This window comes from Semicossyphus pulcher, unplaced genomic scaffold (genome assembly GCF_022749685.1).
Source record: "Semicossyphus pulcher isolate SPU_LCO1_2020_fin unplaced genomic scaffold, fSemPul1.0.p SCAF_13, whole genome shotgun sequence".
Lineage (NCBI taxonomy): Eukaryota > Metazoa > Chordata > Actinopteri > Labriformes > Labridae > Semicossyphus > Semicossyphus pulcher.
The window spans coordinates 7,489,118-7,510,547 of record NW_027211637.1 but is presented as its reverse complement, the minus strand read 5'-3'; the positions used below and the strand labels follow the sequence as shown (position 1 = coordinate 7,510,547).

At 41.6% G+C, this 21,430-nt stretch overlaps 1 protein-coding gene across 1 annotated transcript in view; it reads left to right on the top strand.

Moving 5' to 3' along the window:
• Nucleotides 1–4,929, top strand: part of klhdc8b (kelch domain containing 8B) — a 164,091-nt gene extending 159,162 nt beyond the window's left edge. The window contains exon 5 of the mRNA XM_069660785.1: nucleotides 4,733–4,929. Coding sequence (XP_069516886.1) covers nucleotides 4,733–4,929 — 197 coding nt within the window. The remainder of the gene's footprint in view (nucleotides 1–4,732) is intronic.
• The last annotated feature ends 16,501 nt before the right edge of the window (nucleotides 4,930–21,430 follow it).

Genomic DNA, 21,430 nt, shown 5'->3' with positions numbered 1-21,430 from the left:
TTCAACAGCTTGCACTGGGAGGAGGAGGAGATATGAGAGTTAAAAACTGCTGCACTCATTGCAGAGTTGCATAAAAGCATCATCGATAAGAATGCCAGTGTGACAGCTGACTTTAAACAAAGGACAAGAACAGGCTCCAATAACTTGACATGGGGATCAGTTAAATGACACCTTCGATTGACCGTGACACTTCTTGGATCACATGGAGGATTTTCGTGTTTGTGTTGGTGGCCAAATGTAAGTCAAGCCAAAAGGTTAAACTGTCATACATAATGTGCTGAAGTTTATGTACTGTGTGTGTCTGTGTATGTTAAAGCAAACTGTATGAAAGGAGAAGAGAAGAGACGAAGAACAATGCAGCCGACGTTGAGAGTTGGAGGGGTGACAGAAGCAGAAGAAAGGAAGACAGCTTGAGGCAAGAGGCATCAAACGAGAAAAACTGGAGCCAAAAGGAGAGTTGAGAGGAGAGGGTCGAGTGGTGCACAGAGAAGAATGGTTGAGGTGAACAGACAGATGAGGAAGACAGACCAGTGAAGGTTAAGAGCATTAAAGCAGAATAGTTTGGATATGAAAGAAGGTAAGTAAGAATAACAAAGGTGAGGGAGATTACTGCAGAGAAGAACGGAGGTGAAGGGGAGAGGAATGAAGGTCAAAAAGAGAGCAGGAGCAGAACGAGGAGGAGAGGAGCGGCCGGTGGATTAACATGACGTCTGTAGGCCGTGAATCAAAGCTGCGACAGGAAGCCTTTGAGCACCGCGAGCAGCAGAGTGTGTGTGTGTGTGCGTAAATGTGTGCGGTCACAGTTGTTGGTTCCTATGTGTGTCTTCGTAAAAGACGATAAAGGAGCTGAGGCCTGAGCAGCTTTGAAAAGGCCGTCTCGGTGCTGCCACTTTGTTCTTCCAACAAAATGATGATAATAGTCCTCCTTAGAGCGACACACACACTAAACACACACCGCACAATCCATATTATTTGGGGACTCGCTGTGATGTGGGTCTCCATGGAAACGGCAACAACTTAGTGCCGGCTGATGTATAATGACAGTGAGCATTGCACCTGAGGTGAAAACGATGGAGAGAGGGGGGAGGGAAGGAGAAGCAGGGAGAGGAGAGCAAACCTCAGAAACGTCTTGGTTCCTCTCCTGGAACACATTCTCAATCCACTAATGTTTGAAATTAATATGCTGCCACATTTGCATTTAATGTTCTCTGTTTTGCTATTTTGCATTCCTAAATTATGTGGAAGAATAGCTTTTCAACCTACAGCAACAGCTAATTGACACATTTAAATTAAGCTGTGCTGCACATCCAGAGGGTTTTAAAGAAAAACACATTATTACGCATTTTTATGTATTTATTTTTACAGACATGTTCTGATTTTTTGTTCAGGAGTTGGGCTGCACAGTTGTGTAGTGGTTAGCGTTGCCTCGCAGCTTGAAGGCTCCCGGTTCGGATGTAGTAGGTCTTTCTGTGCAGAGTTTGCATGTTCTCCCCATGCATGCATGGGCTCTCTCCAGGTACTCCAGCTTCCTCCCACATACTCTAAATTGCCCGTAAGTGTGAACGTGAGCGTGAAAGGTTGTCTGTCTCTATGTGTCAGCCCTGTGATTGACAGATCAGTCCAGGGTGTACCCTGCCTCTCGCCCAATGACAGCTGAGATAGGCTCCAGCCCCCCGCGACCCTGAACAGCATAAACGGTATTGATAATGGATGGATGGATGTCCAGGAGTTGGCAGTAATAGCGTCTGCTTTGTTAAATGAGGGAATATTAGAAAATGAAAAAAACAAAAAAAAACAGATAAGTGTTGTAAAGTGGAGATTCTATCACACTTTACACGAAGCAACATTGTTTTCCTGTGTTTAACAAGGTTTTATGGTTAGATGACTCACTGTTAGACCTCTAGATTCTTTGAACTCTTTGGGGAAGCTTTTAGTTGGTTCTCTTTGGCAGCACCTTTGGCGATAAACGATAACTGCGAGAGCACACTTCCCAATTTAACCAGACATCCACGGTTGGCTCCGGTTGTAACTTTAGATTTTCCTGGCTGACGGTCACTTTCCTTTGCCTTCATCTGAGTGTCCAGTTTGTTTCTTTTCCTTTGGATTTTCACTTATTTCTGAAGTTGTATCTGTAGTCATCGATCTTTTCTTTGTTTGTTCAGCCATAGTAGATTACTGTTTACTCGCAACACTTGCAGAGGCCAGATCTGCTTAGCTCCGCCTACCCTCCCAGACCAACCACTGCTGGCTGATGGAAAACATGTCACCAACTGGGCGCCGCTTGTGATTTTTTTCTGCAAAAGTCGCCACAGACAGCCAGTCTGTAATACTGCAAATGCAAAGGCTTTCATCAGTGGGCCATAGGCTCAATCCCCATTGTGTTACCTCATTTGGCGATAGATAGTGACTTAACAGACATCTTCAAGATTATACCTTTGAGCTTTTGGAAACACAGCACTAATACTGATGTAGCGAACATGTTAGCAAGCTGTTACACATCCAGCAGATATGCAGCACCATTATGGTTCTTTGGTTTCAGATTTCTGGCAGACAAATGTAGGTCCAGTGTTCACTCTACTTTTAGTACTGTTTTGGACTCCTGAAGGAAGTATTTGGCTCATTAGCTGTTTAATGCACCTCTATGTTTACCGGCTTTGTCTTTTTTTTGTGGCATTTTTGTCTTTATTTAGCTGAAGAGAGAAAGGAAATACTGTGAGAAGAGGGTGGGGAATGACATGCAGCAAAGTGCCGAGGGTGGGAGTCGAGCCTGCGCCTGCTGCATTGTGTATGGGGAGCCTAAACCAGCGTCCATACAATGATTTTTTAACATCTCACTACCATATATCTGGTCATTTGCAATCACCACGTCTGGACCCATTAAAGAGAGACAGCTAACATTAACTAGACTTTCTTCCTTTCTGTATTTCACAAAAGGATGTCACAGCTTTTAAAGGCTGTTAAACCTGCACACATAAGACAAAAGGAAATCCTAAAGTTATCAGAGCGACCGCAAAGGGTTAAATGAACCCCTAACTCTGCTGCGTAAATAGCATCTTGGTGCTGAAGTGCTATTAGTACATACTTAAAGTAAGTAATACGCCAACATCTGGTACAGAATTAGCCTTGATCAGTGCAAATGAGTCCCAATGACAAAAACGGTCTAATTGACCTACAGCAGCACTAATAGCAAGCAGTTAGAGCTAAAACTGTTAGGGTCTCATAAGAGTTAGTGGCATGCAAATTCATCACTCGCACAGACTTTCTGTTGATAATCACAGCAGGGATTTCTGTCAAGCAAAGGTATTGTCGAAAAAGTTGTTCATATAAGCAGATATTTTGAGGTTTGCATCACTTTCTGATTAAAGTACAACTGTCCTGTGTTCAAGTGTTCTTTGCGCAAATTCACCAAATATAATGCCACATGAATAGTTGTAATCAGATGCAAAACAAACAACTAATTCTAAGTTGGTTTGTTAAAAGAGAGGAAAGAGTCAAATAGCATTGAAAGGCTTCTCAGAGCGATGCTGGCTCTGAGACGTCAATGAACCCGTGCCATGGAAACACCCACACAGAGACTCCGAGCTTTGACGCTGTTTTCACAAATAATTAAAAAGAAAATTTGTTTTAAAAAAATGTGCACAAAAATATGCACTGTAGATGCAGTGTCAGTATATGTCACAATCTTATTTCCCCATATACAAAGTGTATATAAACTTTTAAATACATATAAACAGCCCTCCCTTCATCTGCAGACAAGAGCTCTTTCAGTGTGTTCATGAGGGGAGAAGGAGTCTTCTTCACATTGCTGTAGGAGGTGTTATCATGGATTTGGTATCTTTTAATGTGTGTGTTGCTTAGTTGATAAGTTCATTCCCTGAGGTGCAGTTTGTACTGAATTCTTATTGGTTAATATGTGAATTTAATTAATATTTGTTCTGAATGTCCCTCTTGCAAAATTTTAAAAGGTCATTTGAATTTTTTTGTTATTAGTTAGTTAGTTAGTTATTGATATTTTAAATTTAAAAAAACTCTTAAACTACATTAAACTTGCCCTGCTTTAATTTATTAAATATGTGACTGAAATTTCTGTAAAGTCAAAAACTCAAAGGTCAAAGGTCAGAGACTTAAATGGAAGATAGAACATTCAGAATGCCAAGCTGAAGCAAAGAGTGTGGCTTTCAAAGAAAATAATACCAACCAAGATTTCAGTGCTTTATTCAACAAATGGACCGTACTGATCTAGCGCTTTTCTAGTCTTTAGACCACTCAAAGCACTTTTACACTACATGTCACATTCACCCTTTCACACACACATTCAGACACTGATGGCAAAGTTAGTATGCCGACCTCTCTATGCACATTCATACACAGGCTATGCCCTAAGGAGCAATTTGGGGTTCAGTGTCTTGCCCAAGGGCACTTCGACATGTGGACTGTTGCAGTCTGAACCCCCAACCATCCGATTGGGGGACGACCGACTCTGTAACTGCGCCACGGCAGTATTTAAATGCCAACCTTTTGTTTTCTATAGTAATTAAATTCCCTAACTATTCCCTGAGTATCCAGCTGCTAATAAAATTCACATCTTTATGGCCCTAATGTGCTTCCATAGCCCACTCAATGAGTAAGTAACTAAAACAAGCTTTAAATGTGTGTGTTTCCAGTTGTTTGTAAACTGAATGAGAGGCCTGTGTAATGCTGAATTTAAAACATGTTACTTTTCATTTTGCAGGTAATGAACCGGCGCCGCTGGGCACGGTGGAGAGCTACAACCCGGTGAAGCGGCGCTGGGAGTACGTGGCACCCATGCCCACCGCACGCTGCTCCTCTGCCCTTTTGCAGACAAACAGCATGCTCTATGTGATCGGCGGAGTCGCCCAGGGACCCAGTAACGCTGTGGAAGCCCTGTGTTTACCGGAAACAGTGTGACACACACACACACACACACACACACACACATCAAAACACACAGGAGTAAATGCAAAACAGCTTCGATATTTTATTCATGTATGTGCATAAACACAGACACAATCACATGAATTGGATCCACAGCTGGCACTCAGATACTTTTCTACCTTTTATGTCCAACTGAAGGACTCCTCTCTTGCACTGGGATGTAAGAAACTCTTTTTCACATTCAACAAGCATTTTCAGAGTGCAGAGACGGTTTGTGACGGAGACGGACGAATTCAAGATGAAGGACATTCAAGTCGACAAATGTAACTGGAGAGAACAGGAAAGTGACCGCTTTTTTACACTGGGGAAATCATAGGAAGACAAAATAATGAGCAAAAAACAGACACATACACATGCAGTGTCTGAAGAAACAACACGCCTTTGAACTGTTGAGCATTTTTCAGAATAAAAGCAGGGTACTTTTCTGGATAATAAAGGAACATAGGGCCATATCTGTATATCATGCACAGCCTGCTAAACTGAAAGCCTGGACACTTTTCTATGACCTTACAAACAACACTTAGTTGGGATTTAGTCAGTGACGTTCTGGGAATGTGAATGTCTGTTTTAGTTATTTTCCTTTCGTTGCATTGTTGTGTATGTGAAAGTTAGCACTGCTAGCAACAGCTACCACAGTGTCAACAACAGCGACCTGTAAAATGCGTTCACACTGCGAGCACCTTGAGCGACTTCTAGTCAGAACAACAAGTTGGCGTTTCCTTTAGGTGTAGTTGGAGAAAAGTTACCTGCGGTTGAACTTAAACTTCACTTGCTACACATTTATCCAACTGTGTAACATTAGCACCATAGCAATCAATCACTACGCTCAGATGGCCCTTTACACTGCAGCACAGTGATGCTCGTGGAGAGAATGCAGACTGACACCTACGGCACTGAAGCATCCAGGCACAAAATGATAATCTGAACATCTTATTCCTGACACGTAGTATTCCCCTCAAGTGTCTATGATTGACAGCAGTACTTTGTATTCTTTACTTCAACTCAAAGTCAGCTAGATGACTAATGAAAAAGCAGTTGCATCTTAAGGTGACGATACCTCAGCAACATTTGGAGGCAATTTTGTTCATCCCGAATTAAACACAAAAATTCCGAGTTACATTTTTTTGATTGTGGTTATATTTATAGTGTTTATCAAGGTATACAGTGTTGCTGAGTGATGGAGTGGATCTGAAATTGCTTGCTTTGGTCTGACCCTAGTCTGTTGAAGGCTACTATTTGATGTGTATTTGCATAAGCATGAATGGCAGAGTTGTCTATTTAAAGGGATTCCACTGCAGAAATCTGTCTCAAATTGAATAGACTCAAAACCTGATGAGTTAGTAGCTTCCTACTGTAGCTATCTCCGGCAGAAAACTGTAGTTAGCTACATATCAAAGGTCAATAGAAACTAATGATACAATCCTGCAGCATGTTGTTAGCGTTTCATCAGTATGTTGCAAACTTTACTTCCAGCAGAGAGTGATAGAAGCACATAGACTTTGTATATTTATCAATCAGTGTTGGGCAAGTTTATGAAAACATTTAATAGATTTCAAATTTCAAAAAAGTACTTATTGAAACGAAACTCAATATTAGCATTGGTTGTATTAGTCAGCCCAGCTTAGCCAAAAAGCCTGTAAACAAGTCTAAAGCAGAGCAGAACTGCATTATCAGGGTTTTATGCTCTGGGATTTAAAATCATCTAAATATAACACATTTTGGATTCCTCCAAAGGTTCTCAGCAATGCTTTTTTTTTTTTTTTACCCTCCATCAAATATTTAAAGTAAGGTTCTCCTGGTTAATATGTTGTAATCGCCCACCGACAGCTCCTAGACAACTAATGTTAAACTCTTTGAAACCTACGCCATCAAAGTCACCAGCAAGACACATTTCTTGATATTAGATATCAACATCTCCACATCTGATTTTGACCATTCAAATATCTTTTAAAATGTCCATCTCCCTCACTTCCTTTGCAATTTAACCTGCAAAGATAGCCCTAAACAATGTCTTACATTGCTAGTTACCTTAGCACCCTGTGTCCAAAGGCATGACCCTCTCTTAAGCCCCCGCACCCGTATGTCATGGCGTCTGTATTAATATATCTAGAATTAGAAACAAGATACAACGGTAGAGCAAGCAGCCGATCTACACATTGGACACATCTAGTGACCATCAACAGCTAGCTTAGCCTTATATGTCCTGGTCTCACAGAGTAACTGCATGGTGATAACCCTGGTGATTACTGAATCTGGGTTTACCAGTGGCTAATGTTAGCTAGCCAGCTAAGAAGACAACGTGTAAATAAGAAAACGCTTGACCTAAGGCGGGGGTATATAAATCTTTTTTTTTTTTGTTAAAAGCTGGCCACCTTCCAACAGCTCCAGTTCCTGCATCATGCTAACAGTTAGCCTATACACTGATGCACAAGACGAAACTGCTCTTTATCAAACTTCCACTAAGTCAGAGAACAAGCTGACCTTAAATAAAATGTCAAAGAAACAACAAGTGTTGAGGAAAAAGTAACGTTATATCCCTTACACTAATTATTAGTGAAACTACTACTATTGCCCAACACTGGTTTCCATGCTGTCTCCATCTTTGCAACATACTAAACACACAGATCTCTGGTAAAGAGTACAGCTTTTGCTATGCTTCGAGAATATTCAGTGATTATTAAGATACAAATTCCATTCTGTTAATCGTTGATTACAGCCGCTACAAAGCTGCCTCTCAGTCCTGCAGATGTCGCCCAGTTGGTACCTAAAAGACTTTTGCGTAGATTTAATTTGTTTGGGCTGAGGCGAGGCTTTGTGTACAAGACTTAGGGATGAAACATAGTGGAGGAGGCTGCACTGCGAAATGTTAAGTGACAGATGCAGTGACCTGTGGTCAGCAGACCAGGTCGGGCAGGAAACAGAGGAATTACCCAGCGCTTTGTGTTACTTTGTGACATGCAGCCTCTGTTGGCCTTACTTATTCTGCTGCTTTGGAAGCATTTTCAGATATGCACTTGTGGAGCGATTTATCAGCCCCTGCATTCAGAATCGTTAAACTACTACTATAAACAGTCAATTATGGCTCCGCTGTTCTCTTACTAAACTAAAACTAAACTTAAACTTTCCAAAGATGTGTCTGAACAGCACACTGAAGCTATTTCTCCATTCGAACTAAGTGTTTGATTTGCATAGAAGTGCATTACTAAAATTCACATTACTGGGCGATTGGACTACAGCTGTCCTTTTGCTCCTCCTTGCTGTCGGTTAAATGCACATTATGCTATCTGCCATGATAAAGTTTGAGTTGTACTACATTTTGAATAACTGAATAATTTCTGCAGTTGCATGAGAAACCTAAGCTAATGGAATTTAAACTATTTCTCCAAATACAAGAAACCCTAAAGAGACTCGTGCATTCAGAGAGCGGAGAGAGAAAAGGTCTGTGGATAACTCAGAGACACAGATAAGTACCGTGTGAGCAGAGAGAGCTATCTCTGCCCCCCAAATAAGCCTTGTTTCTTCGACCCACGCAAACAGACACACACGCACACACATCCTATCCACTGTCTTGCCCCACTTCATATATTTTTGTGGTCTGCACACTGGCAGACCTTGTTAACAGAGACAGACATCCATTGCTGTGAGAGAGCTCAGAAGTTGCTGGAGCTCAGATGGGATGCCAGTTGACAGTTAGTTATTTCTGGTGCTGCATTGTGTGTAATTGAGTGTGTTATTTACAAGCCACACACTCTTCACATACATGTATGTATGCGTGCGCACACGCACAGACAACCCTACTCGTGCACAGAGTCGAGCAGAGAACCGAAAGCCTCAATGCATGCGAACAAGAAGGCAGTCACAGTTCCTGCTGGCAATAATCATAAAAGCTTGGAAAGATTACAGAGATCATTTAGTCAATAAACTGCTCCACTAGCTTGGGCCGTGGCCTTCTACTCCATCCAACACTGATTAGCCCACTTGAATCCACTACAGTTTGTGAGAGTGTGTCTGTGTGAATGTGTGTGTCTGTGGGAGAAAGAGGAAGCGTGCTTCTTTTTGTCATGGATGTATTTAGAGATATAAGGATTTGTCAAGGTCTGTCAAAACCATTTCATGTGCATGCAACACATACACCCAATTTAAGGTTCTAGTGAAAACAGTTGGATTTGGCATGGTTTGTGGCGTTTAAGAGAACACTACTCTGACATATTAACTTTGTTTGTTCTTTGTTTGTCTTTATTTTATGCTTGGAGAGAGCGGACAGTGGATAGTGTCGGAAACGGAAGGAGAGAGTGGAGATGACGCACGGCAAGGGGCCGAGAGGTGGGAGTTGAAACCGAGGCCGCCACATCTATGACTGTGGCTTCTGTAAATGGGACGCATGATTTAACTCCTGAGGTAAACCGGTGCCCCTCTTTTGAGCAGACACCTGCATATTAAAAGTTATAATCTTGAAGTTCTCAGTTTCCTTCTATTTGGTGGCACCTTATGGCAATAAAAAGGCAACTGCAGGCGCATACGTCCCAGATAACCAGACGTCCACGGTCAGCTCCCTTTGTTATGGTTGTAACTCGTTTCCTTGCTTTCCTTTTCAGACTGTTTGCTTCATCTGAGCGTCGAGTTTGTTTCTTTTTCTTTGGATTTTCACTTATTTTGAAGTTGTATCTGTAGTCATCGATCTTTTCTTTGTTTGTTCAGCCATAGTAGATTACTGTTTACTCGCAACACTTGGAGAGACCGGAAAAGCAGCCGTTTAGCTCCGCCTACCCTCTCTGGCAGACCAATCACTGCTGGGTGTTGGAAAACGCGTCACTAACTGGGCGCCGCTTGTGATTTTTTCCGCGAAAGACGGCCAGTCCATAATACTGCAAATGCAAAGGCGATAGATAGCGACTTAACAGACATTTATTTACATGAGTACATAAGTATTTAGTAGACAAGAAACAACTTAAGCATTCATAGTAAAGGTTGTTTTTTTGGCCACCCAAAGAATGCCCAATAAAAGTCCAACATTCTCTCTCCTTGAGCGCGGCCCTCTCCACAAGCACCGGACTCTTTAGCTGCTAAATGCTAACCTACGTTCACCGGTTAACTTTCGCTGTCTGCAGTTTGGCACTAGGCAGGTAATTGCTAATGTTGTTGGAAAGGAGGTCGATGAAATGGAATCAAAATCGTTCCATTCCAAGTTGTAGGCCGTACAACCAACAACGAGCTCAAAGAGACAACAAGCTGAACATACAACCTCCCACACATTACCACCCAGTGAGGTTAATGCAAATAGTTGCCTTTTTTTAACAGCAGCTACAGTTTTGTTTTCTTCCCATCAGATGTAAATGTAAATTATATCCCTGTTTTTGTCCTCGTCCTCCACTATTAGTGTTTTTAGCATGCTCGATGGTCACTCAGCTCAGTTTGATTGTCTTTTGTTTGGTGCTGACCTGGGCTGCTAATACATACTGAGTTATTCTGAAAACAGCTGCCTGCTGCTTCTGGAAATGAGGTTCATAAAGAGAGAATTTGCAGGCTGCACAACTGAACAATGAAGTGAAAGGAGGAAAAAGGCATAGTGCCACAGAGAGAGGCTGTAATTCTCTTCAAGTACGTCCCTCCAAGCGTAAGCTTTTAATTAAAATAGTCATTTAATCCATCAATAGAATAAAAAGATATTCATTAGTGGACCTTTAACACTTGGTTTTCTGTGTGCGTCTGTGTTCGACGTCTCATGCTCATATGTGCATCAGCGTGATTATAACTACAGGTGGGTGTATGTGAGCACGATTCTTATTTTGCTTGTGTGTGGGCCCATGTGTGTTATTATGTGTGTGTGTGCGTGTGTGTGTGTGTATTTGTGCAAATTCTTGACACCAAGACACACTCAGCATCTATTATTGTGAGAGCTGTCTGCAGGATGTGCAGTGTCTCCTTTGCAGTGTTTCTGATTCTCTGGCTCCTCCGTGCAATTTACATGCCACGCTGCAGTGCCCAAGGAATTCTGCGACTGTGCCAGAGCTAGCTCTCTCTCTCTCTCTCCCTCTTTGACCCTGTCGGTGTCAGATTAAGTAATCAGATTAAATATCTAGAAATCTAACAGATATCATGCCTCATCAGTCTAATTTTCTGGCCCCTGGTCTGATGTACGTATCAGGCAGAGATGGGCATGAGACTTGGACTTGTCACTCTAAGACTTGAGACTCAACTTAAACTTGAGATCTGGGACTCGTGCACAATGTTTTTATTTTGTATTTTTGCCGCATTAACATTACGAGCTGAATTTCATTCCCTCCCATCATGCGTCACCTGCAGTTGCTACAGTGCCATTGCCATTTGTCATATCTTTTGACTTAAACAACAAAAGAATCGCAGAATGCAACTTCTGCTGAATGAAAGTAAGGGATGCTGGATCCAACCGTGGCCGACAGGGGAAGTCAAGCCGCAACAGCCCAACGGTTTCCATTAGAAGAAACAGGCTGTAAATACAGAAACCCAGAAAACACATGCAAAAGAAAAATGATGCAAATCCAGTCAACACAACAGAAGTGCTCCAGGCCTGAAGGGGGCGCTCAGTTAAACAGATGTATTATTGGCGGGACCGCTAGCTGCGTGGTTAACAGAAGCTACAGTTAGCGGTGGTTTCTTTAGCAAAGCTATCTGTTGATCGGGAGCCATTTCTCAACACGTGGGATTTCTTTTGCTCGTGTTAAAAGTTGTAGCCTACATGTACAACAGCACATTTTTTTCATTTGCAGCGCGTTTCCATCACTGCATTTGTTTCGAACTTTTGCATGTCCATTTCTTGTAATGGAAATCGTTTGTGCCGTTGCAGCGCGATTGCCTTTGTTGGCTACTGTAGGATCCACCCTCCACTCCCACCATCTGGCTAACGTCTTTAAACCGAGAGAAATAACACATTATTTATTAACGTCGGCTGAAGTCAAGTTTAGGTTACAGGTTTATCTTTGACTACGTAACATTAACGTTACTGGCTTATTAGGTTACCATTACACTGCGTCTGAGGGGCCAGAGGGATTTGTTCATTTACAGTAGATTATTAACTGTCATTAAAACCATAAGAGACTTGACTTGGACTTGCTAAAAGTGACTTGTGACCATCTCTGGAGTCGGGCTGTTTACTCTCTGGAGTGAAGCCCCTCCACTGCTTCTGACAGCAGGATGAGACACACAACAAAAGAGCAGGATGCTTCAGTCCAGGTGGCAGCTGTACTTTTTTTAGCAGGCCATGAGCGTGCACAAGTGTATGTAAATGTGTATGTAAATGTGTTCTTACCAGATGAATTGAGAGCCAAAATGTACTGCAAAACCTGCTTCCCATGAACAACCACCTACATGGCTTTATATAGCATGAGCTTCAAGGTGAATATTAACAGACAAGTCTGAACAATCTGCCGAACCTGAGGGCAATTTTACAAGCAATACGTACCCTTAAATAAAGACACGAGATTTTAACACCCTGGAGCATAGTTGACTGGCAACAAATATGCAAGTACAACCTTCATTTTCAAGCACGTTTTTATTATCTGGATCCAACAGACGAGGCTTACATTGCCCCAAAAAGTTGCCTTGTGTATCCTTACCTCTCTCACATTTGTAGAGTATAAACCTGGTTGTGCAAAACACATTCAGGGCCCTGTTTTAGTGTAGGCACACTGTGCACGGCACGCTCTGTGCCTTGATTCACAAAAATAAGACTCACACTCAGGTTCTGACTAAACAACGGGGGTGCATTAAACACAGAGCAAAGATGGAAGCTGGAATATTCTGAACTCATTCTCCTTACCTGTATTAATCCAGTGTGTGCATAACTGTGTCTTATTTCTGACAATGAAAAGCCTCTTGAATGTTTTTTTTTTTTTTGCGGGCAACTTGAACACAGTTTCCTTGGCAACAGGGAACAGTGTCAACACCCACAGGTAGCATAAATGTGTTTCTCTAACATTAGCATACATGTTCTTCTTGTTTCTTGTTTCCTATTTGGGCTTGTAGTTGGAAAAAAAAAAATATATATATATGTTAAACATCCCATAGATTATTATTAATTAGGTAATTTGATACAATAGCTATTCCTTTTTTGATTTTTATTCTCTGTTCATTGTTCATTTTTGTTCATGATTCCAGTTGTTGTGTTGTGGATTGAGGTTGTGAGGTGACAGATGTGTCGTGGTGTCGTCCAGATCTGAGTTGCGTTCACCAAACTGTTTGTCACTGGTTACGTGTTCTGTCAAAGCTTTGCTTTCTGATGTTGCAGAAAATATTTTTTTAATAGAAATATTTACTTAAATCTGTTTATTTTCACCATGTTGGTCAAATGAGAAGTATTGTATAGTTGTGGGAATAAGGAGTGCAATACAGATATATAAAATACACTTCTATAGTATGGAAGACTACAAGAAGAAAGAAAACAGATATTTTTGGTTTCAAACAAGCTTGTGATGTGTATTTTTAATCTATTGAGTGGTTTATGAATGTATATAAAGATGGACGACGCGTCTCCATCTCCTTTCGTTGTACAAAAGTGAAGCCAAAATAAGCCTGCAGCAGGCACTGCTATGGTGCGCATTTGGAACCAGAGTCTGCGCAGTAGAGATCGAGTGGTGAAGCCGCACAGCTGACGTAACACACATTTAACAGCTTCTTGTGTTGGTCTGAAGCAGACGTTCACAGATCCTCAATGACTGTAGTGACTGTTTCAGTTACGTCTCCTCTCACCGATCCTCCTCTACGCGCTAATCCAGAACAGATCGGCTGCAGGAGCGGTTTTTATCAACAGAGCTGTCAATCATGACGTTACACCCACTTTTTATAGCATCAAACAACAGAAACCATGTTTGAGAAAAATGTATTTGGCGTGTATTTTGATTTTATAGTTTGACTCATGTCCCATCTGTTAACATGGAGGAGGCGGGCTTTATGACCTATACTGCAGACTGTCAGCAGGGGGCGATAGAGATGTTTTGGCTTCACTTTTAGGGAGCTGACATGTCGTCCATCTTTTTATACAGTCTATGTTTATGACTTTTCGGGTTTCATGCCAAAATGGCCGTAAGTAAAAAAACCTCTTTCTCAAATCCCACAGCTCGGCAATTCTTCTGTCTGACATTCTAACTGCAGAGTGTTGAAGCGAAAGTAGTTTGCACAGACATTTTTAGGAAACACAAACCCAGAATCCCTCTCCTCTTCTGATCTCTCCCTCGCTGTTCTGTGCTGTTTCCCAAAGTGATTGACATGGTAGAAACCTGGTGCACTGCTTTGTGGTCTCTGTGGATCAGTATTACCATGTGCTATGTGTGTGAAAATGTGATTTGGGAGGTTTACTGAACTTCATGAAATACACTGAAGGTGATAAGAGGAAGCTTAAGGAAGGGAAGATGGTGTGTGGGGGGAGGTGTAAGACAGTGTGTTCAATATATCCTTTTTTATGTTTTAATGCTCAACACTTTATATTTGTATCCCTATAATTATACACATTCTAAAATATGATTGTAAACATTAAGTTGTAGAAACATGCATAATGTGCTGAAGTGACACAATGAATCAGATATGACCCCATTTAACAGTCAAAAGAATATTATATTCAAACAATATAACAGATTTGTAAACTAAAGAAACAAATAAATACAACAATATGTTTTACTGAATATAATATTTGTTAAATTAAGTCATGCTCTCTGAGACAAATAAAGTTCTGTTTCAGTCACCTGTAGACGATTCTAAGTTCCACCTGTTTAACACACGATGGGTTTTCTTCTAATGTGGAGAACCACTCACGTCCTCTGTGGTTCAGGATGGTGTTTCCTACGCTCTGAGAAATCAACCCTGATGATGTCCTCTGGGTTATTTTGGCTCGGGGATGAGAAATAAAATGTTAATTATAAAACCTGTGCTAAAACTGGGGTAATGGAGCGTGAAAGACGTGTGCATTCAGCGGGCAGAGAAGGTCCACTGAAAGACACTATTAACATACACTTTGGGAATCGTTACATTCAAGGAATTTATTTGAGCCCAGCACATTTTCAGGACTATAAATCAGGATATTTCAGCCTCTACTGAACCAGTTTTTATGGTGGCCGACAAAGGAAAACACACTGCAAGGGCTCAAACCATTTTTATGAGGAAAAACAAGCTGCAAATTCAGATTCAGTGCAAATTTTAAAAACACCTGCAGAAGTCCAAAACTAATGGAATACTTTTTGACAAGAGAGCCCAAGCATTGAATTTATTAATTATCAGACCACACAATGATAAACGCCGCAAGAACAAACATTTCTGGAGGGCCACACATCACTGACCTGTACTCCACTGACAATTGACCCTTCGCTAAGCCCCCTCCCCCTTGGTTACTGTTGCTACGCCTATCAAGCTTTCGCACCACCATGTAAATATTATTTCAACTATAACTATGAGAGATGTTCCAAGGGAAATAATAGCAAATTTACGGAAAAATAGTTCCCAGATATCAGAGAGAAGTCGACAGAAAAGATGACAACATGCATTTAAAAGCTACATCCAGAATATCATTTGTCATCGACAATTTTTAAATCCATATCCGACTTCTCTCCTCTTCAGTTTTTGGCTTCAGAAAAACGAAAAATATGACACCCCCCTCTAAACTTTTATGATATCTGCTGTCGGATTCCATATGCACACCTTTTCAGCATTTCTCCTTGTTCTGAAAGCTTGACAGGCCTCCCGCGCCTAGTTACGGTTGCTAACGTAGGATTGGACAGTGGCCATTAAAGGGAGGGGCTTAGTGAAGGGTCAATTAAACAAAAATACAGCTTTATAACATCTACATTAAACCCAGCAGTACATTTTTTCACTTGCATCACGTTGTCATTGTTGCATTTGTTTTAGACTTTTGCATGTGATTTTGAATTTGCATCGTTTCTGAATTTGCAGCCTGTTCCTTCCTAATGGAAATGGTTTGGGCCTTTGCAGCACATTTGCTCTCGGCAGCCACCATAAATTCTGACCCTGAAAAAATCTGGCTCCTGTGTGTATCCATCTTTATATACGTATATGAGTAAATAACAAACGAGGCACGACTATCCTTTAACCATCCTTTTTTCAGGGCTCTGTTCTCTTATTTATGTCACCATTTGGATAGCAGAGACATTACATTACCTTGGCTAACCGGGGCTAAGCTGACTTGCATCCGACAGCTGGTGTGATGCTAAAACTTTCCAGGTAAAATGCGCACTCCTGAATTATAGTGGTATATAATGACAGTGATGTTTGGGTTACAGAGCGTAACAAACATTAAAGAAATGTTGCGCTGTAGCGCTTGGTCCAGAGTAAAAACAAGCACCATTACAGCTCTAGTTTTAAATACATTCATGTAGTGGTCAGTGACCCCAAGTGATCACTCAGTGGTTAAACATCAATAAGAAAGAAGCATCATGTTGAGTTGTTGAAGATGCTAATGTGTAATGCTAAGGTGCACAGTTATGCTTCTTGAGAATCCCTCTAAGAACAAGCAGGATTACTGTCTGTTCACAGGAGGAGGAGGGTTTCCTTTTCATTCCCCGCTCACACAGGAAGAGAATGAAACATGAGGTGAAATGCTGGCGTCTCTTTTGTTATTATAATTCTCATTATGATAATAAAAGTAATCATACAATATTTTCTGTGGTTGTTTTTGTAATAGATTAACGTGAAACTGCTGTGTTTTTGAAATGTTGGTTGAAATAAGGGAATAAAAAGTGTATCAGCATCACAGTTCAGGGCAGGGGGAGACTATGTTAGCTCATGAGTGTTAGGATGATGTGATGTACACATGGAAAGGCTGCGTCCCCTCACCAAAGCCTGCCAGACACATTGTTATACCAATGATTCGTAAGAATGCTAAGACTATTGTAGATTTTTATATTTCCATTAACAGCTACATAACAGGCTCTTTCCGTGCTTTAGAGGGATATAAATACAGCCTAAGGGCCCGATCAGACAGAACGCTGGGGGCAGCTTTTTTGTCATTGTTCTCCATGAGAGGGACGTTTTTTGCGCGCGCTTTTGCGTTGCAGAGCGCCTCGCGTTTTTGAGGAAACACTCCGAGCGCCTTGAGTTGAAAAAACTTCAACTCAAAGCAGAAAACGCCCGACGTGATTGGTGTTTTCTCTCATTGTCCAATCGGATGACTGTAGAGGCGGGCCTTCTGTCAGTTTACAATATAACGGTTAGGTTAATGACAGCTATGATTTGGTGGTTGCCCTAACAACAGTAAAAACAAAAAAAGGTGCAGCGAGCTGCTCTTTTTTTTTTACCGTAGGCTTCAACAGAGAACGCAGTGTGGTGGGCCTCGCGTTTTGCAGGCTCTGTCTGATCGGGGCCTTAAACTGTCTTCTTAGCATTTATTTAGATGGCAGGAGTTGGTTTAGTACTAGATCCAAATCAGATCACTTCATTCAGCATTTATGTAATATTTAAGTCTTGATTTGGCTGTAAGTCAATCAGGATGAGGACATATTTTACATGCTGTAGCTGTATCCAGTGTCAAAGTGTGTGGCAGGCTTTGGTCTTCAGACCGAGTGGTGGCTGTGACTCCAGTGCAGTTGTTCAGTGCCTATACTAAATGTGAGGTAGTGCCTCGACTATGAATCCTGTTCTATAATAAACTATTTTGACTTGCTGTCTGATTCCATATGTCCCGAGTATTCCTTTTTTTCCCTCCTATCTGACTCCAGCACCTGCCCCTGGGGGGGGGGAATGGAGAAAAAGAGGCGAGATAATGAAAGGAAAGAGTCTATTTCCATGTGCCTATTTCCACGCCTGTCTCTTAAGAGGTGTATCGGGGGCTGTCATCAGAAAAATGTCACCCGATCCATAATAGATGAAGCTGACATCAAAACCCACTTCAAACGCATCGCGCGAACGGAGCGCTCCTATAGAGAGAAAAAAACAGAATGAGCATTTCATTTCTCGCAGGGGTAATAACTGTGTGACTCCTCGGTTAGCCGCTTCTGCAAATGAATCTGCTCTTCACACTCTCCAAAGAAAGAGCCTGTCAAACACAATGCATGTCATATTAAATACAAACCGCAGTCCTCAGGAAACAGCTGTTTACACTTCCATGTTACGGGTGAGTCGAGTGTTTCCTATTACATTATCACATAGAATTCTAAGTAACACATAATTGCCCAAAAATAAACTTTAGCCTTCATTAAAGATTCACTATGATTGGATTTAGCATCACTTTGTTGTCCTGGTTGAAGATAAAGGCTTATGGTTGCACTATTTTGAAAATGGAGAATGCAAAGGTTTCATTTACCATTCACACAGCTCTTTCTCTCTCAGTCACTGTTTGCTACTCCTGTCAAGTTTTCCATTCCCACGTGATGGAAAATGGATACTACATTTGTTGGAGCCACATTTTGCAATCAATTATGCTATTTAGGATGGATGCTTGATTTCAAAAGGAGATAGACAAAAGCAGCACGCTCTTTCTTCTGGCTAAAATAATAACTGTTGCTGTGAGACTGTGGCTGCCGAGCTATTTCAGCTAATGTTAGCTCTATAAATAGATCCATGTACAAGACAAAAATGTTAGAAAAGTCATCAAATACAGCAGCATGGTCAGTTCTAACACCTTATAATATGACGCCGTATACCAATCTTGTTTCTGGGGTCAAAGGGCTCTGACTTCCTTTAGGGGACTGCCGTTTGATCCCTGCTTGAACCAAATAGTAAGTGTTGACTTCTTTTGAGAGGTCGACCCCTTTTGAGTTACATAACGTTCTTAAGTTACCTAAGTACATTGGTTACTTACTTCCTATGTGTTAGTTACGTAACAGCTGTGTCCCAATCCACGGGCTGTAGCCTTCGAAGGAGGTGGTCTACGGAGGATGCTCCATTCATAGCCTGCTTAGACGTTAAAGCCAAACTGAAATGAGGCGGTCTGGTCTACGGAGCATTTCCTGTTTGCGTCACCAGATTTTTCCGCCCTTACCCTTGCGTCACCAAACGTGTCGGGCTAACTAGCTAGCAACGTTGAGTAAGTTAACCCATTATTTGAAAGACTAGGTTTCAAGGTCCCTTACGTTTTCTTAAACATGTGTAACACTGGCTATTGGACTGAGCTGAAACTAAAAACTTGTTCATTTTAAAGTATATTCTTCAGCCACGTAAAAGTCCGCTATTTCGTTTGAATTGGCGCGCAATGCATCTTGGGATATGTCGAACCGTGAAGGATGCACCCTATGGATCCTTCGTGGCCCGGAAACAGAGGTCGCATTTGTCGGCCGCATCTGAAGGAGCCTTCGTATTAGGAAAACCTGCGACGCACTTCTGTGACGCAATCGGCCTTAAAATACAACAGTTTTACAATGTTGAACTGGTTATTATGTTTTATGACATCAAAAAGTTTTGGAAGTGAAACATTTGTTGTCAAGCTTTATTTGAAAACATATAGTAAACTATTGTCTTCCATGAATGTGGAGCCCTACACGTACCACACTGAAGCTAGAGCAGTAGGCTACTTAAAGTCATCACATTTTAAAGCTTAGGGCCACTGACCAGGCTGCTGCATTTAAAGTGTTGGGAGTGACAGTGTGTTGGAAAAACACATGTAGTATAAACTCTGGTCAGTAACTTTTTTCCCTCACAGCTGAGCAGATTCGGTGTCAGCGTCAGCAGACAGGAGAGAGAGAAAATGACACAACTGCTGATCCATTGTTGGACCAAATTGTCTTGAAGGGCAAAACAATTAAACGGAAACTCTCGGTTTCTTTCAGCTGGCATGTCTGATGCCCCGCAAATTAAAGGAAACATTTCCCGAGGAGGCCGAGATTAGCTCGAGTCAGATGTACACTGGGCTGTACACTGAGAGGAACATAAATTAATTAGTAATTAAAGATTAATGATCATCTATCACCTTTTCCACCCAGGCGGTCCCTGGTGCTGGGTCTAACACAGATCATAATTAGCATTATTCCAATTATGTCATGTAGTGGCGATGTTAATGTTGTTGAAGATGCTTATTTAGATCTCAACAGGGAGGAGGAAATATAAATAATGCAGAGAAATAGCAGGCACACGAGCTGGATATGAGTTTAGGCTGTAGATAACAGAGACAAAATATAAAGCACTCCCATATCTTGTGTCTGAATTCCAACTTCTAAAGTCTGATGAACAAAAATAATGAGGGTTCCTTCTCATGGGACGCATGCACTCTGAGTTATGTAGCTGTGTTGCTCCAACATTATTATTTTTGTCCAGGCAGCAAAAAGGGGCAGAAAAACAAGAAATCATGACGCTACATCTGATAAACATGCTGGCAGAGTGTGAAATTCTTTCATCCAAGACATTGCTGTTATTCTCTTCCTGCAACCCAGAATCATGAAGCTATTTGTTACATCTCTGTGGTACAAAGCACGGCTGTTATGTTGTGTTTAGCTCGTCTACTCATACAAGCAGAAAATAGTACACATCATGTACCAGATGAATTGTAGGAGGCACTGTGTTCATAAAACAACCTTATATTTGCATAAATGAATTTAAAATATACGCAGTAACAACATATTGGTCATTAGGTCTGATTTTTTTCAGAACTAACACTGATACTTCACATTTTAGAGATTAAGAGAGAAATAAATTGTTGAACTTTAACTTTAACCACTATTTGCTAGAATACATTTTGATTTTTAAATGTTATATAGTATAATAGTCAAAAAAAAGTGTTGTATTAAAAGCATAGGGTACATTTATTCAAGTTCATCAATACTCACATGACCACATGTTCCATCCATCCATCCATCCATCCGTTTTCCTCCATCCTCCAGCGAGCTCTGGGTCTACCCAGGGTCTCCTCCGTGGTTGGACGTGCCCAGAAAAAACCTCCAACGGAAGGCGACGAGGAGGCATTCTAATCAGATGCCTGAGCCACCTCATCTGGCTCCTTTCGAGTAGTGGGTCTACTCCGAGCTCCCTCCAGATGTCTGAGCTCCTTACCCTATCTCTAAGGCTGAGCCGAGCCATCCTTTGGGGGAACCTCATTTGGCCGCTTGTATTTTCTCTCCCTTGTGAATAAGACCCCTAGATACTCCTTCACTTGAGGCAGAGACTCACTCCCCACGCGGAGGAAGCAATCTACCCTTTTCCGGCAGAGAACCATGGCCTCAGACTTGGAGGTGCTGACCCTCATCCCGCTTCACACTCGGCTGCAAACCTCCCCGATGCCTGCTGGAGGCCCCAGCTTGATGAAGCCAACAGAACCACATTATCTGCAAAAAGCAGAGATTGAATTCTGAGGTCCCCAAACTGGAAACCCTCCTCCCTCAGGCTGCGCCTCGAACAGAATCGGTGACGAGGGACAACCCTGGTGGAGGCCAACACACACTACATGTTCCCTGAAAACTATTGTTGCTTTAATTCTCTCTGTGGAGAGATAAAAGTAGATCAAAGCCAAATATTTTTTCTGGACATCAATCGAGAGTAACAACCCTAAATTCAAACTGGGAAGAAAAAC